The sequence below is a fragment of the Haemorhous mexicanus genome, chromosome 10 (genome assembly GCF_027477595.1).
Source record: "Haemorhous mexicanus isolate bHaeMex1 chromosome 10, bHaeMex1.pri, whole genome shotgun sequence".
Taxonomy (NCBI): Eukaryota; Metazoa; Chordata; class Aves; order Passeriformes; family Fringillidae; genus Haemorhous; species Haemorhous mexicanus.
This window is the reverse complement of record NC_082350.1, coordinates 7,355,481-7,375,480: the sequence shown is the minus strand read 5'-3', so window position 1 is coordinate 7,375,480 and position 20,000 is coordinate 7,355,481. Positions and strand designations below refer to the sequence as shown.

Here is a 20,000-nt window from a genome sequence, read left to right as displayed (position 1 = left end):
GTGAAAAGACTTTTTAACACACGATGTATGTGAATAGGTTTTAACTGAGAACTTAAACTCCTGAAGTAAAATAGGCCTCTCAATTTTTAATGGATTAAGATAATTTCAATTCTCTTCACTAAATACAGAGTGAGAGCTTCATGGCAGAGGTAAATCTCAGCTTAGAAAAGGACACAGAGCAAATTGAGTAAGGTAAAGATTTCAGGGATGCATGCCACTCCTCAGTTGTACTTTATAGACCATCTGTTACATATTAAGGATTCACCTGAAAATGGGAAAATTTTGCTTTTCACTAATCATAAAAACTATGGGTGTGAATAATGTTGACCACTGCCATGTTGCAATGTTGTGGTGTCGCCATGAAATCTGAGCAAAACCTTTGTAGCATACTTGCAGTGTTAAATGAGTTTGCCAGAAAAACAAATGGGGCTGTGCTGTGGTTGGGTGGGGGAGACACAGTGGAAGGGAAAACAGTCAGGCCAGAGCCATTGCCTACTGCCAGACAAGCAGAAACACTCCTTGTGCTTTCCATGACTTCTGTAAACTGGGTCCTGATAAATGGGGAAGGAATGGGACAGAACAGTGGCTAAGCGCTGTTCTCCCTCCGAGCGCTTGCTGATGCTCCCTTGGCAGCCCTTGGAGCTCTTGCCCACCCTGGCAGCCCTGGGAGATGTCAGGAGTGTGTCTCATGGTGTGCACACCCTGCCTCCTGGTCCCAGAGAACTGCACCACTGCTGTTGGAAGGTGTTGGAGGATCTCCCCAGCCTCAGTGACACCCTCCGAGTGCCCAGGGAGGGATGGTGCTCTCTGGGTTCTGCTCATGCGAGGTGAGCATGGCCGTGACTGTGGAGAAACTGAGGCTATGGCAGGTTATTAGAAGAAGCCATAAATAAATAAGAATAACATTAGAATCAGGGCTATAAACCATTAAAATAGCAAAGGTCAGGAGGTTCCTCTTTGACTGAGGGGTATGCTGCCAGTGGGAAGAGCAGCAGAACCAGCATGCCGTGGGAGAAAGGAGCATTCCTGCAGCAGAGGGGTTTTGCAATAGTAACTGTTCACTGCTCTGAGACATACTGGGAAACTGCTTCATTTAGCCAAAACAAAATTTTCAGGATTGAGGGAAAGATTAAAATATATCTGCATGTATAGATGATTTCCAAGCTGAGAAAATATATTTGCAACTGTCACATGGTGGTGTTCTCTTGGGTTCCTGGTTTTATGTTGATATATTGCATTAGTAATTGTTTTTTAATGATACGAAAATTACCATGCACAAATTTAAATTGCCATTGTCAGAACTGAGGTTGACAGTATTACCCAGTATGAAGTAGATAACAAATACTATTTCAGGAAGAAGCAAAGGCAATTCAAGAAATCAGTATTTCATTTGCTTTGTAAAACTGTACCTGTACTAACATAGAGAGACTTGCTGTGTTCTAACTGTGCTTGCATATTTTGAAATGCTTATATTTCTAATGCTCTTTTTTTTAAAGGAATAAAATACCAGAATGAAAATATTTGCATAATATTTAGGATGTTTAAATTATCTTTATTTATCCTTTGTAGAATGACTAATACTGTTAGCTGTTAAGCTGCTTGTATTATGGTCTGAATTTTTGAAGCCATGCAGTGGCTCATTAATCCAGTCAAACTTTTTGCAAAACCTGAGAGACTTACTCTTTGTAACGTTAATGATGTTGGGATGGATTTTGTAGCTCTGCAGTTGGCTTAATTTTTCTGAATTTCCTCCATTTAACTAAAGAAGATTGTGACATGATGAAGAGAAGATCATGCAGCAGCAACAGCAGCAGCAAAAAAAAAAAAAAAAAAAAAAAAAAAAAAAAAAAAAAATCTTTATGTTGCCCTGGGTTGTATGGTTAGATATTTAGATAGTATCTAGTTGCAGAGGCAATAATATGTCAGAATACTTTATTTGTATACTGTTTGAATTTTGATCAAGACACAAGAATTTTCATTTATAGCTATTGTGTTGTTCTCTTTTCAATTTTGGTAACTTTTTTTGATTTACAATGAAAAATTAATTCTATCAACTCCAGTGTTCTGGTAACAAGGAAGAGTGGAAGATCTTCGTTAAAGAATAACAGTGATACAGTTGCTGCTTCTGGTGTTGAGCTGGCTCATGTCTTGGCTGAGCTCTTTGGAGCCTTTGGTGTGGAAAACATGCCTCAGTCAATAAACCATGCTGGTCCTGGGCTGAGCAGTGTGAAGACTCACAGTGGGTGCATAGAGAACATGGATATCTGTCATCCAGGGTACTCGGCATGGAAAGTGCAGAACCACCAGGAGTGGCTGTGCAAATGAAAGATCGTGCTCATTTGATTTTGCAGACAGAATTGAAAGTCTTGGGCAGCTGCAGACATGACACTAGTCCTCCATGGTTATCACTGCTTTACCACTTCTGCTTGGCTGCAAAGAGTGGAAGGATGGAAAATGATACTAGTTCCTCATTTGAATGCATTACAGGATAGATGAGTCCTCTTTCTCTACTTTTTCAAGAGACAGCCTTTTTCAAAGCATTCCTGTTATTGTTGCACTCTGCATACTCTTACATGTATCACTGAGCTGTTTGTTTAGCAGCAGAAAAATATTGATATTTTGATGTAGCAAAACCATGTTGTGTTCATTTCTTTTGTTCTTTCATTACATTACAGGTACGGTAAGAATTGAAATGTTCAGGAACATGCAAAATGCAGAAATCATAAGGAAAATGACAGAAGAATTTGATGAGGTAGAGTATACAAGTAGTTGTTTGAAGCATTATGAAATACATTACCATATACTTCTGGTTTAAATTAAAATTGCAGTGGCCAGTGGATAAATAATGTCTCAGTGTGGGAAACTGCACTGACAAGCAAAGCAGCAACTTCAGCTGTTGTATGCAGAGAAGCAGTGCAGAGAGAGGTTCGTCAGAGCAGGCAGGGAGAGGAACTGGAGAACTCTCATCCCACTGAGAGTGGTGGGGGCATTCTGGGTGCTGAACTTCAGCTCTTGGGAATGCCATCTTACAACAAAGAGCTCCAGATTCCTGACACATCAGATTCATGAGAAGGATTACAGCATTCTGCTCTGTTTTCTCTGTGCAAATTAATGTTTTGTGCATTTTAAATAGCAATTTAAACCAAATAGGAACTTGACATGAAAATTACCATTTTGGAATAGTTATAAAGAAATAATCTTTCAAAAGATCTGAGTATTTTGTTTGAAACAAGTAAATTACAATTCAGACTGGGTATCTTCTTTCAAAATAAAAGTGTTCCTAATGCTGAATGCTTTTTAGTTTTGAGATTTTTGAACTGTGTTTTCTTTGATTTTTGGTGTATAAAAAGCTGAGTATTCTGAGCGTTCATTTTGTATAGTCAGGAAAACTAAAGCTGGAGCAGGAATTTCTGTAGGACAGCAGTGCCTCTGACCAATTCTAAATTACATGCCAAGGCTGTGATTCAGAAAGTTAAGCATCCACTTAATATTAACCTTAAGTGGATGGAGAATGACACAAACTGTCAATCACACAAGCCTTTTTTCAGGTTGTGACCTTAAATACTTTGAAATATTCCTGTCTCATTCTTTGCTCCCACTTCCTAACCAAGGATACAAGGAAGAGAATTGAGTCTTGGTATTTATTTTGGACTATACAGAGCAAATACTGCAAGTAGAAAACAGTTACAATAATGTCTTTGCAAAAGTGGTTTCATGCCAATAAACCTCCCTGATTATTGAAGAATAACGTGTTGTTTTTATTTGTTTTTTTCCCTTGGCTTGAAGGAACATGATGATGTTTATTTTAGAACCATAGACCACAGTGGGTACACCAACATTAAAACAAATTAAATGGGGACACCTTTAATACTTGATCTTTTTCTTCTGTTGTTCTGCAGGACAGTGGTGATTATCCCCTGACCATGCCTGGGCCTCAGTGGAAGAAGTTCCGCTCCAACTTCTGCGAGTTCATCGGGGTGCTGATCCGGCAGTGCCAGTACAGCATCATCTACGACGAGTACATGATGGACACGGTGATCTCGCTGCTCACCGGCCTCTCCGACTCGCAGGTCCGCGCCTTCCGGCACACCAGCACGCTGGCTGGTGAGTGAGCTGCCCGGGGGGCTCTGTCACACAGCTGCTACTGCTTATCCACTGCCAGCAGTACTTGTCATTTGCATTGAGGTGGACCCTGACCAGTGTTAAAACTGTGGGAAGCTTCATCAAATCCATGTACCACATATGGTACAACTATACTTAAAATACTCCTTCTTTATTTGGAAAGTGCTGAGGCACGTAGGGATTCCTGTCATCCCCAGGGCCTCCAGTGAATCCTGACAATCAGGAGTTGCATGCTTATGTCTTGTATTTTGTTATTAATTGTTCACTTGTTGTACAGAATGTCGGAGTAATTATATATTTTAGAGTATAAATTTATTCTAAAGAAGTATCAGGACAGTTGTATTATCAAAGAGTTTCCATTCACCAGAAAAGATAATCTGTGCCTTAACTCTGGAGAAGCATAAGGTTTGGGATTACTGGGTCATGGTTGTAGCGCTCTCCGTCTTCTGCGTGCAGCCATACCACCTTCTAGTGCAGCTGCCTCACCTAAGGAAAGCCCTAGGTGTATCAATAGATAGAAATGTGCTTTCCTTGTGTATTTCATCACACCTATATGAGATGTCTCCTCTAAGAGGAATGAGGAACTCCACAAGGAACTATTTTTCTCAGTTACGAAGTACTACTGGAGTGGCTGGCTTGGGTGTAGATGTGTCCTCATCTGGTCATGTCAGGTGATAAGAAATCCATCTAATTGCAAGGTTCATAGGTCATACCAGATATTTGAAACTCTTACAGCAAATATTTGTCATAATCTGAATGTTTCTATGACCAGTATTTATTGCTATTTAGTCTTTCCACAGTCAGCCTCATACACATTTTTTCAGTTTCAATTGTACCAATACCCAGTGTTGAACAAATACAATCAGAATTTATTTAAAATTTCGTCTCTTGTTATGAATCAAAGAAAGAGGCAGCTTTCCAGTGATATTGAAAAAACAACTCCAGATTTGAATGGATTTTGATTTTAAAACTGAAACCCAAACCCTTCAACTCACAGCGACTGAACTCCTTTGGAAACGCATTCCCTTGTGTTCTTCACCACACTTAGCAATGGGATGGTAAAACTGTGAATTATGCAGGCTTAAGCTTCCAGGTTTGGAGTTTCCTCTTCAAGTTCAGTATTCCAAGGTGAGCACTGTTTGAGCCTAGATAACCTGCTGGAAATCCATGCCTGTTATTTAAACTATTCCCTTCCATCTGATGCTCTCTGCAGTTCTGGGTGGTTTTGATTTGCTGTTTGCTCAGACTGTGGTTGATTGGTTCATAGGGAAGAGTTTATGTGAGGTCTGCACTCTGGTCCCTGGGATTGATTGGTCCATCCCTGCGTGGGGTGGATGTTTGGAAAGCGGGGGGCTTGATTAAAAGACAGGAAACAGAAGCGCTTATAACAGTTATTTCCCAAGACCTGTGCTCTGTAGAATAAAGAGTTTCCACTGTTTGGAATGGATTCTGTAGCTAGAAGCTTGCAGCAAGAATAAGCTGATGCTAAAGCTGAGGTTCATCACAACTGACTGCAGTTATTTCAGCCACTTCTTGCATTAATGTCACATTTATCTAACGTTGCATCACGGATGGGAGCTGCCAAAGATCTCAGCATTTACCAGTGACAGTACCTGCCATTTATTTACTTGTTTGCTTGTTGTAACAAGCTTGAGGCTTTGCTTTGTTTCTACAAATTTCCTTCAAGCTGTTTTTAGCACATGTAATTGCATTGCAGTCCCAAACAGCAGAAGTCAACACGATGCCATTGAGCTCAGTCTTGAAAACGTTTTTGAAAATCTATTTGTGGACTGGCATTTCTTCTTGAAGGAGTGTTTGTACGTCCTTGTTTTCAGTTTTCCTCTGTGCTAGTCAGTTGGAATGAGAGATGATTCACTGTAGGAAGAAGTACCTGTAGGTTGCCAGTTTTGAGCTATAGCAGTGCAAATCAATCCAAGTAGCCTCACTTCTCCATTTGTGTTGCTTTTCTACCTTGAAGCAATGCTGCATATTTAGAGGAGCATGCAGAGAGGATGTGATAGTTTGTTGCATTATTTTGCTGTTTTTTCAATATTGTAAAATGTGTTGTATTATGTAACCACACAGAACTTGGGGAAGACCCTTATTAATGTTTTTTGTAAAAATAAATGTTAGTACCAAAAAGCAGACACAAACAATATCATATCCAGCTTGTGTGAAAATAAAAATTGCATTTTTATATGGCTGTACAGCTGACTTCAAAGCAGTTTCAGACCTGCATTCACAGCAGCTGTGCTGTGGTCCCTTGTTAACTAAGCCATCCTCAGCAGCCATTGCTTAAGGTGACCCATGGAGTATGGAGCCATCTCTGCTGGCCCACTCCTGTGCAGAAATGGCTGTAACTCCCCAGCAGCTGCCTTCATGGTGCCCTGATGCTGCAGGCTCAGGTGTTGGCTCCCTGGTGCACTCAGAGCTTGTCTGGAGAAGACAGCAAGGAGCACTGCCTGCAGCTCAGTGTGGGGTGTGGACTCTGCTTTCTGACCATGGGCCGATGACCTGGGTATTGCCTGGGTGGAAGTGCCTATCCAGATGGCTGTGTCAGGGTTGAGAGGCTTTTTGCTGTGAGAATGGGTCTGCTGAGGAAATCTTTTCTGAGCTCTGACTACAGGTAAAGAGTCATAATCTGTCTTGTGCCTTTGCAGCTATGAAGCTTATGACTGCTCTTGTGAATGTTGCCTTAAACCTGAGCATTCATCAGGACAATACACAGAGGCAGTATGAAGCTGAGAGAAACAAAATGATTGGCAAAAGAGCTAATGAAAGATTGGAGCTGCTGCTTCAGAAAAGAAAAGAGGCAAGTGAAAAGACAATTTTTTTTTTCCTGGTTCATGTGCATTCCCTCAACAGAAAGCCCAGGGGGGCTTGTGACTTGAGTACTACAGTGAGAAAGAGCTTAGTTCTGCAGTGGTGTTTGTTGATCTCAAGCAGACTACTTAAATCCTGTACTGCCACATTCAGTTGAGTTTGTGGTGCTGTTCTGCACGCAAAGGAGGATTCTATTCTCAAGCTTCTATGAATGACCAGGCAGAAAGAATCTCAAAGTGTAAGCAGTCACTCTTCTGGTGATGCAGAAAAATTCTGACAAGAGAATCACACGTTCCCTCCCTGCAGTGCCCAGTTTTCCCTTTCATCACTGCAGTTATTCCACAGTGTCTCATTGCTACTTCTTTTTTAGCTGCTTTCAGGAAGCACTGTGGAGTTGAGGCTATAGCGCCTGTTCTCAGGGAGAAGGAGCTAGGGAGACATTAAAGTCGCCTTTAGTAAGTACCAGCCTGGCATTAGGTGAGAAAAACCATTAGAAGGTGTCCGTAATCATTCCTAAATAAAGTATTATATCACAGGAAACTTCAGTTTTAGAGGTGTACTTAAATTTAAAGATGACAAGTAGAAAATTAATGCACATTCATCCAAACAAACATAATTTGTAAAGATGCCAAGTAAAACTCATAAGAGAAATTGAAAAATCAAGGTTTGTATTAGATTTAAATTTATGATTTTTAATATATTAGTTTTGAATTTTCTCCACCACTGTTTTACTCTGTGGCAATTAAGACTGTCTGGGTGCTTTGCTTGTGTGCACCTTGAATTCCTTTAGGTGTAACTTTGACTCAGAATTGCTTGACTTTGTAGTCTTTGTCTGGGGATAATTACAATTACATATTTTTATTTTACCCCTATGACTTGTAGCACAACTTTATTTGGTTTGCATAATTCTTGAAAAGCATGTATTAAGGTGCAATGCAAGAACAGTCTCTCCTGCCTAAACTGCGAGAGAAACATTTTAAATTAAATGTTAAATTGCATGCGAGTTCTAAAGCATTTTAAAACGCAAAGTAGGTGGAAGAGAGTTTGTATTCCACATTTGTTGATTGTTGCTTTGAATTTGCAGAGAACAAAGGCACTGATTGCCTTGGGCTGGTGGCTCTATGGCTGGGGACTCCTCTGTGCCCTTTTCCCTGGCCGCTCTTTCAGAGCTGCGGGACATTCTCTCTCTGGGGAGGTGTAGCAAGGCTGCCCAGACTGCACAGGGCTGGGGAGCCTTGACAGGAGAAGGAGCAATTCTTGGTCCTTACCTTTGGCTCTGTGTCTTCAGGGGCTGTCATCTCACTGCTCATGACAGCTGAGCAAATCATTGCCTGGGAATAGCCAGATCGAGTATGTCCTTGGGGTTAAGCACTCCAGGGGTACCTGGCAGAAGAGATCTGTTAGGATTAGATGGCTTAATGCTCTGTGGAAGAATTCCTGATGTAATGCTGTATATTCCCCCTGTTTAAATACACTGAATTGACTATGGCATTCTGTGCTGGCACTTCTTCAGTTGATTCTTTGTTGAAGCGCCGTCCTAACAACCCCTCCTGAGCACATACACATGCATGTGTTGGTCTTTGTCACAGACACGTTTTATGAAAAATCCTTTCATTAGGATTTTTTCTCCTGAGAAGCTGAGAGGCCTCAGAAACAAAATGTAAACAACAATTATCTGCTGCTGTGGAATGCAACAGGTGCATCTTTGATTGGTCTCATGTGATCGTTTCTAATTAATGGCCAATCACAGTCCAGCTGTCTTGGATGTGGTCAGTCACAAGATTTTATTTTCATTCCATTCTTTTTCCTTTGCTTGCAAGCCTTCAGATGAAATCCTTTCTTCTATTCTTTTCGTATAGTTTTAATATAATATATATCATAAAATAATAAAACAAGCCTTCTGAAACATGGAGTCACGATTCTCATCTCTTCCCTCCTCCTGGGACCCCTGTGAACACCACCACAGGTCTTCATGAGCTGATAGAGGGACATTTCACCAACTGAGTGTGTAAAGTTAATCTGAAGCAGAGGAGATGGAGCACTTCCTGAAGTGTTTCATTCTCAGGCTGTCATCTACAGGCCTGGTGGGAGAGCCATGCATGGAGCTCTGTCTTGTCAATGAGATTTTCAGATCAAGTGGATTATTTATGTAGCAATATGCCACAAAGCAGAGAAAGTTGTCTTTTTAATGTCTGCCAGTAATAATTTAAATTTTGTGCTTGTCATACATATCTTTTTGAGCTCCCACACTTGCTTGCAGGGTCAACAAGAGAATGTTTCCCTCATTTTTTACCTCTTTTTAAGAGGGGGAGTGTTACATCATTTTTGCATTGGTAAGAGCAGGAATCCCAAGACCCAGATGCTCCCTCAAGATACTTGAAGTTAAGCACTCAGATTCAAGTGCATGATTTGAAAAACTTGAAAGTGTAGAAAGCAGTTAGAGTTTCAGAGAAAATTCATTACTGAATCTAAAATAGATTTGAGAATTATATCCTTTAAATGTTAGTACACAGAGGTAAAAGTGACCTTGCATGGACCTACTGAATCTCTGATTTTGTTTCCACACCAGCTGTGCCCCAGCACCTGGATACCTGTACCAGATGATAATTTACCATGGTTATAGTGAACTGTAAATTCTATGCAGAAGAGGAGGGAGGAAGCCATCTGTGCTGTCCCTTCATTTGTGCTGCTTGGGCTTCTGCTGTGCTGCTTCACTTTCCACTCCCAGAGATGTCAAAGTACACTTGTTCTAGAGTCTCAGCTTTCTCATGGCTCAGAAAGTCCATCCTCTCCTACCTGTCTTCTGTGGTGTGGTTTTATACCAAGAAATCATTCCCTGAGTTCTCTGTGAGCTCTGGTAGCTTTTCAGAAAGCCTCCTGGGGCTTCATGGTTCATTCCCATCCTGATTTTACTGCACAGCCTGTGCTAGGCTGTCTCTGCCTCTGTGTTGCTGTGGATGTTTCCCTGCCTGTAGCCTGTGGAGCCATCCAGCTAAGGGGTGATTAGGAACTCACAGGCCCCTTTGGGTTATGAATTCTCAAACAAGCATTTAGTCTGTGCATATTTGGGTTGAGCTGATGCTGCAAATAGTGCTTTTCCCAGAGGCCATGTCTAAATATGCTTGGTTCATGTATGCAGAGCTGGTGTGGACCCAGCTCTTCCCTTGGTACATAATCCCTTTTACTGTAAAATTAGTTTCTCTGGCAGCCTTTTGACAATTTAGTCAAGAGCCCTCAATGCCTTGGTTTCTCCACATGCAAAATGGAGACAGCACCTCCTTACACTCCAGTGAACTGGGAGACTTCACTCCCTGAGTTCTGAAGCTACTTCACCTCATACCTGGAAGATGCAGTAGAAATATTTGGCTGAAAAATAGAAGCCCTTAGGGGAATGTGTTTCAGAGCTCATGCCATGCAGGAGGTCAAACCAGCTGATCACAATTTTGCCTCTGGCTTTAAAACCTTTTATCTGTTAAATATATACATCCATAATTATACAGGTTTAATTATTTTATGCATATGTGCACTCCACCAGCAAGGCTCTGTTGTGGTTTTCCTACTGTGAGAGTGTGGGCAAATTTACATTCCCACAATTGTGGTGCTGTGCTTGGACTGTAATGAACACCTTGATGGAAGAAGATGGCTGCTCCAAGTGATTGGATAAAATTGGTGTCATCTTATTAACAAAGCTGCATTTAGGTGTAATTAAGTTATACTTAGTTTAGTACAAGATCTGACAGTATGAGAATACTGTAATTAATTCCAAGTTGTGTTAACATATTAATTGACACAAGGTAAGCTTCCCATACTACTTGCAAAATGTGCTCATATTACTCAGGAAGTGAGAAGATTTTAAAGAAAAAGATCTTATTTTTAAAAGCATGCTCTAAACACCTTTTCATTTGGAACTGGCTTTGGTTTCTTGCAGGCTAAGGCCTGCATGTCAGGTGTGCTCCAGTCCTGCTTCTGAAACCCAGTTACTGTGGGTGCTGAAGTTCATGCAACTGACAGTCTTTTACTTAAGAATGAGAATATCTTCAACTCCTTTCCTTAAACAGAACATTAATTTTTTCAAAACTAATCTGTAACCAACTTTCTTTCTGCAGCTGTCATTCATTCAGCTCTGTGTTTCCCTGTGAATACAGCACAGCTGAAATTACTGCACACATTGTCTCTACTTGTCTCATTTTCAGCAGCAAAAGTTTATGATCACTTCAAAGAACTAATTTGAGAGACTAAATTGATGTGTTTGTAGTGAATGTTAATTTTCTTCCATTAAGATATTGCATATATAATGTAAATATTTGTATGTATGTGCACACAATATAGGCATGTGCTGGAAAAGCAGAAGTGGTGAATTTACTCAAGTGCTCTTCCAAGGTTTCCCAGTAGGGAACTGTAGAATACCAAACTATAATAAACAATGATCTTTTATTTACTTTGTGTTTTGTTTTTCACAGCTACAAGAAAACCAAGATGAAATCGAAAATATGATGAACTCTATTTTTAAGGGTATATTTGTTCATAGATACCGGTAAGAAAATGCATGTTCCAGTAGGCTCTGCTAACAAAGTGTGGTCATAAGGAAAGTCAAGGGCAGTTTCTGGGTTGATTTTTTTTCTGATACAATATTCTAGATCAGGATCGCTGTCAAAACCACTTGAAGTTATGGAAGAATATACAAATCGTAACCTCTGTTAATTACTCAGTACAGCCATCCACTCAACTTTCTTTTAATTCAGTAGACAGCTTTAAAGGGTTGTGGGAGACATAAGCTTTGAATCTTTGCATTTTGAAAAGAAAAGTTTTCCATGTTGGGAGCACAAAAATGACATATCTTAAGAATAATCAAATAATTACTGCGTATCATAGGATAGCAGTTGTCCTCCAGCCTGCATTTCCTTTTGTATGTCTTGGGTGTAAACAACAAATTTGGAATATGGTTTACCAGGGAGCAGTAGTCTTTTAAAATAGATTTAGGGTTGTTGTGCATCACAAGATGCCTCAGAGCATCTGCATCACCTTGGTGCATCCAGCTCTTTAAATGTTAATTGACTTGCTGAAATCAAAAGATAAAATTCCAGGGTACCAAACTATGCAATTAACCTTTCAGATTTCAGTTCTGCTTTAAAAGTTTATAATTTATGGAATCTTTTAGGAAGATGGAAAGAAAAAAAGGTTTATGAGAAGAGGGTTAGAAGGTGAAGAGGAATCCATAGTTCAGTTGGACAGAGGGATGATTTTAATTTGGAGAAAAGCACACAGGAAACTGGGAAGGTGCTCGTTGCTGACAAACATGTGAGTGTGAGCAGCACAGTGGGGTTGGAGAGTGTCTCCTCAGTACCTGAGTGTGGAAAGAAAGTTCATGGTTTATGGTCAGGAAGCCTTGAGCTGCTTGGCAGCAGGTGGATGGGTATGCAGAGCCAGCAGGTACATGAGTGTGCTAGATCAGTGTAGCTCTCACACCAAGGAGAGCAGCTTTCATGGCATGGGTAAAAAAGCTGAAGAAATTAAATTCTAAGAGTGTTTCCATTTTTATCCCTTCAGAACTTAGTGTATTATATCAAACAAAACAGTGCTTTAAAATATCCTCTTAGTAGTTCATGCTCTTGTGTGGGATTGGAAAAAGACTCAGCCTTTTGGTGGTCTGCATTCTGGTGCTTTTGCTTTTTCTTTTGAAATCCTCCTTTTGTAAAAAAGTTTCTTTTCATGCCTCCTGCCACCACTAGTAAAGACCTGATTTTGCTGATGTTACTGTAAAAAAGGAGAGGCCAAATCAATTAACTCCATCCATGTTCTGGAAAAAGGTGCCCCTGGTGGCCCTGTTGGACCCGTGGGGAAGTGACTGAAATCAGACAGGTGGTGGCATTGCTTGTGCCGCTGTTCAGAGGGGTCAGGAGGAACCTGTCCCTGCCCTGCCCCCAGAGCCACCTGTGTGAGCATGAGCCATCCCTGACCTTTTGGGGAGCCACAATGAGTCTCTTACAACATACACCAAACTGTGAGTAATAGTACCCAACAGAGAGCACAGAGTGACACTCCTGCACTCACAGCTGGACCAGAAAATAGAGGGAGAAAACATCTGTGTGAAACCCAGCTACTTGACAACAAAGCCCAGGGGTGATAAAATGTTAAGGATTGTGAACTATTATTTGCTTTTATAATTTCCTAATTTCTTGAACCTTCCTTCTCTCAAACAGTTCAAATTATTTATAAACTTCACATGATTTTACAGGCCTTAGACCATGCAAGTGGTGGTGATTTTGAAAGAATGTTATTTTAATTATTCTCAGAGAATAAGTCCCATCCTTCAATATGATTCAGACTCAGCCACAGTGATTCTTTCTTAGTGACCTTTGTAGCTTAAATAACAAGTCCTTGACCTAAGCAAAACTCCCCAAACTGTTTCACTCAGAATGTGTCTTCTGACAAGTGTTGCAGTGAGATTACATCTTCTTTTTGTAGATTGGCTTCCAATTTACTGGAAGATTTCAGTCCTCACTTCTCTCATCAAGATAAAAAAAAAAAAAAAAAAAAAAGAAGGGTTTGCATAAATAGCTAAGTAATTTTCTAGGTAGGATGCTAGTTTAGTGTGAACAGCAGATTTGGTCAAAGCTGACAACCACTGCAGCAACCCTGAGGAGCACACTGATCTGCACCTGATATTTCCCAAATATCCATCAAAGACTCTGTGGCTTAGGTCCTGAGTACTGCTGGCCTTAATCACAATTCTTGTGTGTGCTTTGGCATGGAAGGTACACTGAAGTGGCACTTGGAGTGGCACTGGTAAAATCTGTTTCCTGACACTGCTGTGGTTTGTCCTAAGGTTTATGGGCCTGCCTTGTCAAGTCAAAATTTCAAAAGGAAATGCTGAATTTCTTACCTGGACTCCTTTTGTCAAATCCTTTCAGAAGCTGCATCATGGAGGATCTCTTTACCCAGAGTAGGAACTTAGGCTGTGAATTGTGCTGTGAATATTTTCACCTTATAGACCTTTCTTTGCATTTTATATGAAAAGAGGGTTAAATATATTTCATGTATAAGATCTGTAGATGCCACATTAGTTTTCATCTGTGTGCTGGACCAGGTTCTGTTTCTTTCTAGAAGCATTTGGCAAGTAATACAAGCTTAAATCACTAATTTATAATTATGATAATTAATAATGCATTCATTATTCCAAAAACACTTCTAGTGCAGGTATAATTAGTATTTGTATGTTCTTGTGTCATCCAGAAATAATGGGTATTTTCAAAAAGCTAAACACTTCATAGTGACCAGAAGCTAAAATGTATTTAACTGTATAAAAATTAGAAGAAAATGACAAGCAATTACTACATTAAAAGCAAAGGTTCAAGGATTTTTTGGCTGTATTTTGTTTGATACAGCATTGTATGGGCATGGAGTCTGTGTTAATGATTCCTGCAGGAACACAGGTGATTCTGATCAGTGATAGTTGCCTGGAGGTGATGTGAAGTGGGAAGTGGTGTCTCACAAGTTCCCCTGCTTCTCTGGCAGCTGGAGTCTGTTTGCTGGTCTCACATCCTTGATTCTGTTTCATTTTCAATTATACTGGAGATGTTAAATTCTTATTATATTAAATCTCCTATTAAGTTGAATAGCTTTCTTTTTTTGTCGTTGTTTTAATTAGCAGCTTGGAGTGAGTGTGGTGCTGAGGGATCCCTGAGAAGGCTTTTGAATCAAGAAGCCTAGGGAAGCTTGAATGCACTCTTAGAGAAAACATGATTTTTCCTGCTTTTTGGCTGGCTGTGCTGCATGATTAAACAGTTGTTGACATTTAGGTTCTTTCTGGGATTGCCATTAAATCCTTCCAAAATCCTTTACGGTTAGTAAATTTATAAGGTGGTGAAATAACTTACTTGGATGTGAGGACTCAGGCTGTCATCCCCTAGTAAGAATGTCTTCCTCACTACTTTGTGTTACTGCAGATGTGGCTTCCTATTTTTCTTGATTTATGTTTACTAGTCTTTTAGGTTTTTCTGGAAGTCTTGCATTCGTCCACCTATATTTTGCTTTTAAAGTAGTTTACAAGTAACTCCATATAAGAAAATTGGTAATGTAATTCAGTGTGAAGCAATGTACAATTAAACATGTACACACACACACGTGTATGTGTGACTATAGTCATAGTTTAAACTAAAACTTGTCTTAATTATGGCTGCCTTTCCCATAAGGAATGCAGTTTTTAACCCTTGGGTGTGATATTTAGCACATTGGTCCTTACACTACTTAAACCTGTTTGAGAAATCCCTGGTAGGAGCAACTTGTTTGATGCCCTGCCCTGCTCCTAAAGCAGCTTGTCTCCATTGTGGATTGCCTCTTACCTTGGTTCTGAGGTTACAGAAGCTTTAGGAAGCTGGACAGACCAGGTTTACTGATGCTGTTGGGAAGTTGTTAAAATTAATGTTTCTCATAGGCAGAGAGAGAGAGTGATTGCAGTGGTTTGGTGGCATTCACACAGGTGTCCCCCTCATGTTATTGCATTAAATGCATTCCATGCTGTTTGTGCTTTCCTGCTGTTACAGCAGTACAGTTTCCTCCCTATAAATTGAATTCAAACACTGAGACCTGCCTGCAGAAGTCCCCCTGGCCTCGTGTGATGCTGGGCTTGGTTCATGGTCCCTGTGGGACCTGGGCTTCCAGCTCAGGGTCTGCAAAGTCAGGGGCAGGGCAAAGGCCCTGGATCAGCTGGGACAGCCTGCAGGAGGGAAGTACATAATTCCAGTATGGAGTCACCAGGGGTTTGCTGCACTGGGTTAGGGCTATGAACCTGTACAGTGTCTTGACCAGAAGAGTGAGTGCATTTTTTTTGTATTTTGTTAAATTGATTACTTTCAGAACAGTGCAGTTTTTTGTTTTTGCAATTATTCTCTTGCTTGAAGCTTGGAATTTTTCTTTCCTTCCCATAAATTAAATTTCATTTTGGGGCTCTGTTGGTCTGGTTTAGAATTAAATTGATGTTTATTACTTTTCCAAGAAGACTTTTTTTCATAAAAATACAAAACAAGAGTTTCAATTACAAGTAAGTTCCAGGGTTTGCAAAGCACCAGACATTCCCTTCTTCTGTTCAGTGACTCTTTGTGTTCTTCTTGTATTACAGCTGAAATTTGGAACTGTGAGGCAGTGCCAGCTGGAGTGGCACAAGTGATTTCTCATGGTAGCAGATGTCCCAGAGATGGAATTACTGAAGGGACAGATGGCCCCCATCCCTTTTCCCGTTGTTTCATTATTAGTAAAGATGCCATGCTCCATGCCAGGCAGGCAGGAAAGTGCCAATCAGATGGAAAGCACTTCCATCCTGGTCTCCTTAGGTGACCTCTCCAGTTTCCTGCCACCCCTCCTCACTAAGCAGCTGATAGGTCTGCCTGAGGTATCTTTGCTGACTTGCCACAGTCAGAATGTAGGATAAAAGCAAGAAGATGGAAAGAAACCAATGCTGAAGTGCAAAACTCTCGTGGGTTTTGTTCTAGGGGTGTTCATGGGGGGTATGAAATGAGCTTTCTTTGTGTAGCAAATTCCATTGTGCTCCTCTGGCAGGTGCCTTTGGCTAAGCCAAATAGCTTCCCCCACCTTGCAATGGTTCTGCACTTCGAGCTGGAGACAGGGCTGCAAAGCAAATGTCAGTGATGCTGTTTCAGAAATGATTGCCCAGAGGAGGTTTGTAGCTTGGGTTCATAATTCTCTTTGAAAAGAGAGAGGTTAAAGATGGAGTAATAGACTAAGAAGCAAACCATGGTGAGAATTTCTTTACATAGTGGAAATGTAGGCGCATATACTGAAATTATTAGATCAATGAGTTCAAGGATGTACAGGAACACAGAATTAGTGAGATGGCAGTAAGAACAGTGATAGGCCTCACATAGTGAGGTTCATGACCAGTAAAGGCAAATATTACAGCTATGGCAACGGGAATGAGAAGGATGTTCATCTGTAATATGGCTAATCCTTGTTCTTTTCTTTTTCTCTATTAGTGATGCTATTGCTGAGATTAGAGCTGTCTGTATTGAAGAAATTGGTGTCTGGATGAAAATGTACAGTGATGCCTTCCTGAATGATAGTTATTTAAAATATGTTGGTTGGACACTACATGACAGGGTGAGTATTGTGTATTCCCACACACAGCAGAGTGCACTGGAGGCAGCTGCTGCTGTGCTGGGCAGCACAGCAGCATCCTTGGCTTCCAAAGAAATTGTTCTGTTTCCTCACCTGGTATCTTTCAATCAGGTCACTTCCAGGTATTGGCTTAAATTAGGAGGTAGTACTCCCAGTCTGCTTGGTCCATGTGCTTTTCATGTGGTCAGTCTCTGATGAAGTATCTTGACAGAAATCCTTCCATGGGGCTTTTCTGCTGATTACAAGAGAAAGAGAAGTCTTTTCAGAGCATCCCTGAGAGCCTCTGTGTCTGAAGCAGAATGGAAAAGGGATTTCCATGTGTCTTCCATTTACATTGCCCAAAGGTTACAGGAAAAAAGGAGCTCTCTGGGTCCTCAATAGACACCACTGGTTCCACAACCAGTGGAGTGCTCATCAGTTCACTTTCCCTTCCTTGAAGAATCTCGAAAAATTTTTTCAAGGTTCTCTTTAGCTTTTTCTTCAGAAAATTGTTGAAACACCATATGGAAGGAAAAGAGGTGCTTTTCTGGCTCAGCACAGTTCTTAGTACTGATGGTATCCACCCAGCTCCTGCAGGAAGAGGAGCCCATTCTGGATGCTGACAGAAGACTTTGCACTTCTGCCCTGGGGGCTTTTGTACACCAGCACTGGCTGTGCTCCCACTCCCACCAAAACCACTGGAATCAGTTGTTTCTTTAAATTCCCTTACTGACACTATCCAAGGAATACAAAGGAGACTTAGAGTACTGTTTAAATGCTCATCAAATTCCAGAATCCTGATTCAGACTATTCTCCTTTTCTAGGAGCACTGCTGGGAAAAAATTCTCAGTCTGCAAGTTCATTTGGATGACTTGCATAACTGATAGTTATTAACAGCTGATTGTTGAAAAATATTACTTTTTTCAATAACTTCAAACATCATCTTAACATTTAGGATCTGACTCGGTCACTCTTGTGCTGAATTCCAAACAACATGAGTTATGCAGTTGTTGGCTTTCACTAACGATAGAAGTCAGCTGCTGCTGCTGGTTCTTTTAACTACAGCTGCCAGGAATCTGCATCTTGCCTTCATTTGGATGAGCAGTTCACTTGTTAAGAGTATCCTCTAAACATGAAATTTCTTTCCAAACCTGTAGTTCTGAAACTTTCCCTTTACAAATTTTCCCCAAACTTTTACATTAGATCTCATTGAGCAAAGCTTGGTCAGGAGGAAGATCCTGCTTACTGCTCCTATGAGCCATGACCACTGTCTGCCCCAGAGCCACTGCTCTATGTCTCAGTGAATGCTGGACATGGAAACCCAGCCATGGCAGTGCCTGGAGGGACAGAGCTGCTGCTCTGTGTCCCTTCCTGGTGACATTGCTGTGCCTCACAAGTCGCCATGCTCTAGAAGACATCATTGTTCAAGTTAGCAAACCAGTAGGGAGGTTTCGGCTCAGGTTGGAGAATCAGGATTTAAGGTGTATAGAGGGCTTTCTTTTACTAGGACTTGTAATTTAAATAAATTATTCCTTGAATAATTGCAGTGGATTTTTGGGAGCACATTTTAAACCTTGTAGAACATTTCCACAAAGTAGCACCTCCAGAATGTAGTGGGGTTGCACTTCACAGCTCTCAGCCCCCTCCTAGTGTCTTTGAAGTCCATCCATTTCTCACATCACTCCCTTACCCATCTGTGGAATCTCACACTCTCATCTGTCACATCCAGCCATTTCTCATGTCATGTGCAGTATTTTCTCACACTCTCTTCTGTGAGTTTAACCTCAGGCCAGGGTCTAGTCATCTGCCTGCAGCCTTAACACATATTTATACCTCAGCTTTTTTAAAGTCAACATGTTCTTTCATAGCAGAGAAATTTTGAATTACAGTGTTAGGATAAAAAACTGGACCATTTGGACAAGGTACAGCAGAATTCTATCAGACTGCTCTTCCTCTGCTTTGTAAGATTTTTTTGTTGGTATGCCACAGAAGTGCCCTGGGGTTCTAAGTCTTTAAATCACTAATGTGTTTAATGTCCCAGTCCACCTGATAGATGGTGAGGTTTTATTGATGTTGTGGATGTGTCATCTACAGAGTGAGACAGACTTAGGCAGAATGGGGAAGAGTCTGGGGCAGGTATCAAATAATGAAAAGGGAGGGAATGGAGAGAGACATTTTGGGAGGCACAGAAGGGAGGGTGGAGGTGCAATAGAAAGAATATATTGGAAAAAGATGGAGTAAGTGCCAACTGAAAATGCAAAGCCTCCAGAAGTATAAGATCCCTTAACAGCATCGTCTTCATTGGCACTGCCTGAAAAAACTGCCAGCTGGTACCCAAGTTTCTTGATTTTGCTTTGCTTTGATCAGGAGATATTTTTGCTCTAATTGGTTTTTAAAAATGAAGGCTGAGGCAATAGCCATCAGCTATTTCCACTCAGAAAGACATACAGATTAAACCACAGGGAAGAATAGTTCTTCCACTTCTTTGTAGTAGCTCCAGCATAGTTTTTCAGAGGTAGAATACACAAGTTTAGTTCTCTAACTTGGAAAATCCTTATATTTGGTATGTTAATCATGTCTCCTAGATTTCAAACAAATGTCTGTAGGGATTTTTGGTTTTTGTAGATTCTCATTTGAATGTGGCTTTCAAATTTTGCCTTTCTCTGTTTTTAAGCATCTTTTTTATTCCTATGTATCTGGAAGCATAAATTAAAAGTGTATAAACTATGATACAATTGCAGTAAAAAGCTCTCTTGAAAATAAGAGTGTTAAATTAGACTGTTCAGTCTTAATTTTCACTACTTCATTGATGTGTGCAGCTGGTTTGATACTGTAATAGTCTCTAGATACCTGGACGGTCATGGTTCTTAAAACCAGTTCCTAACACATAAGAAAATGCTTTTCCCTTCTTTGTATTCCTCTTACTTTGCTTATTGTCCGTTTCT

At 40.6% G+C, this 20,000-nt stretch overlaps 1 protein-coding gene across 2 annotated transcripts in view; it reads left to right on the top strand.

The window, feature by feature from the left end:
* STAG1 (STAG1 cohesin complex component) overlaps positions 1-20,000 on the top strand; it is a 152,368-nt gene that overhangs the window by 86,985 nt on the left and 45,383 nt on the right. For both annotated transcript variants that reach the window (XM_059855157.1, XM_059855156.1), the window contains exons 6-10: positions 2,676-2,752; positions 3,900-4,104; positions 6,783-6,934; positions 11,406-11,479; positions 16,935-17,058. In XM_059855157.1, the coding sequence (XP_059711140.1) occupies positions 2,676-2,752; positions 3,900-4,104; positions 6,783-6,934; positions 11,406-11,479; positions 16,935-17,058 (632 nt within the window). The remainder of the gene's footprint in view (positions 1-2,675; positions 2,753-3,899; positions 4,105-6,782; positions 6,935-11,405; positions 11,480-16,934; positions 17,059-20,000) is intronic.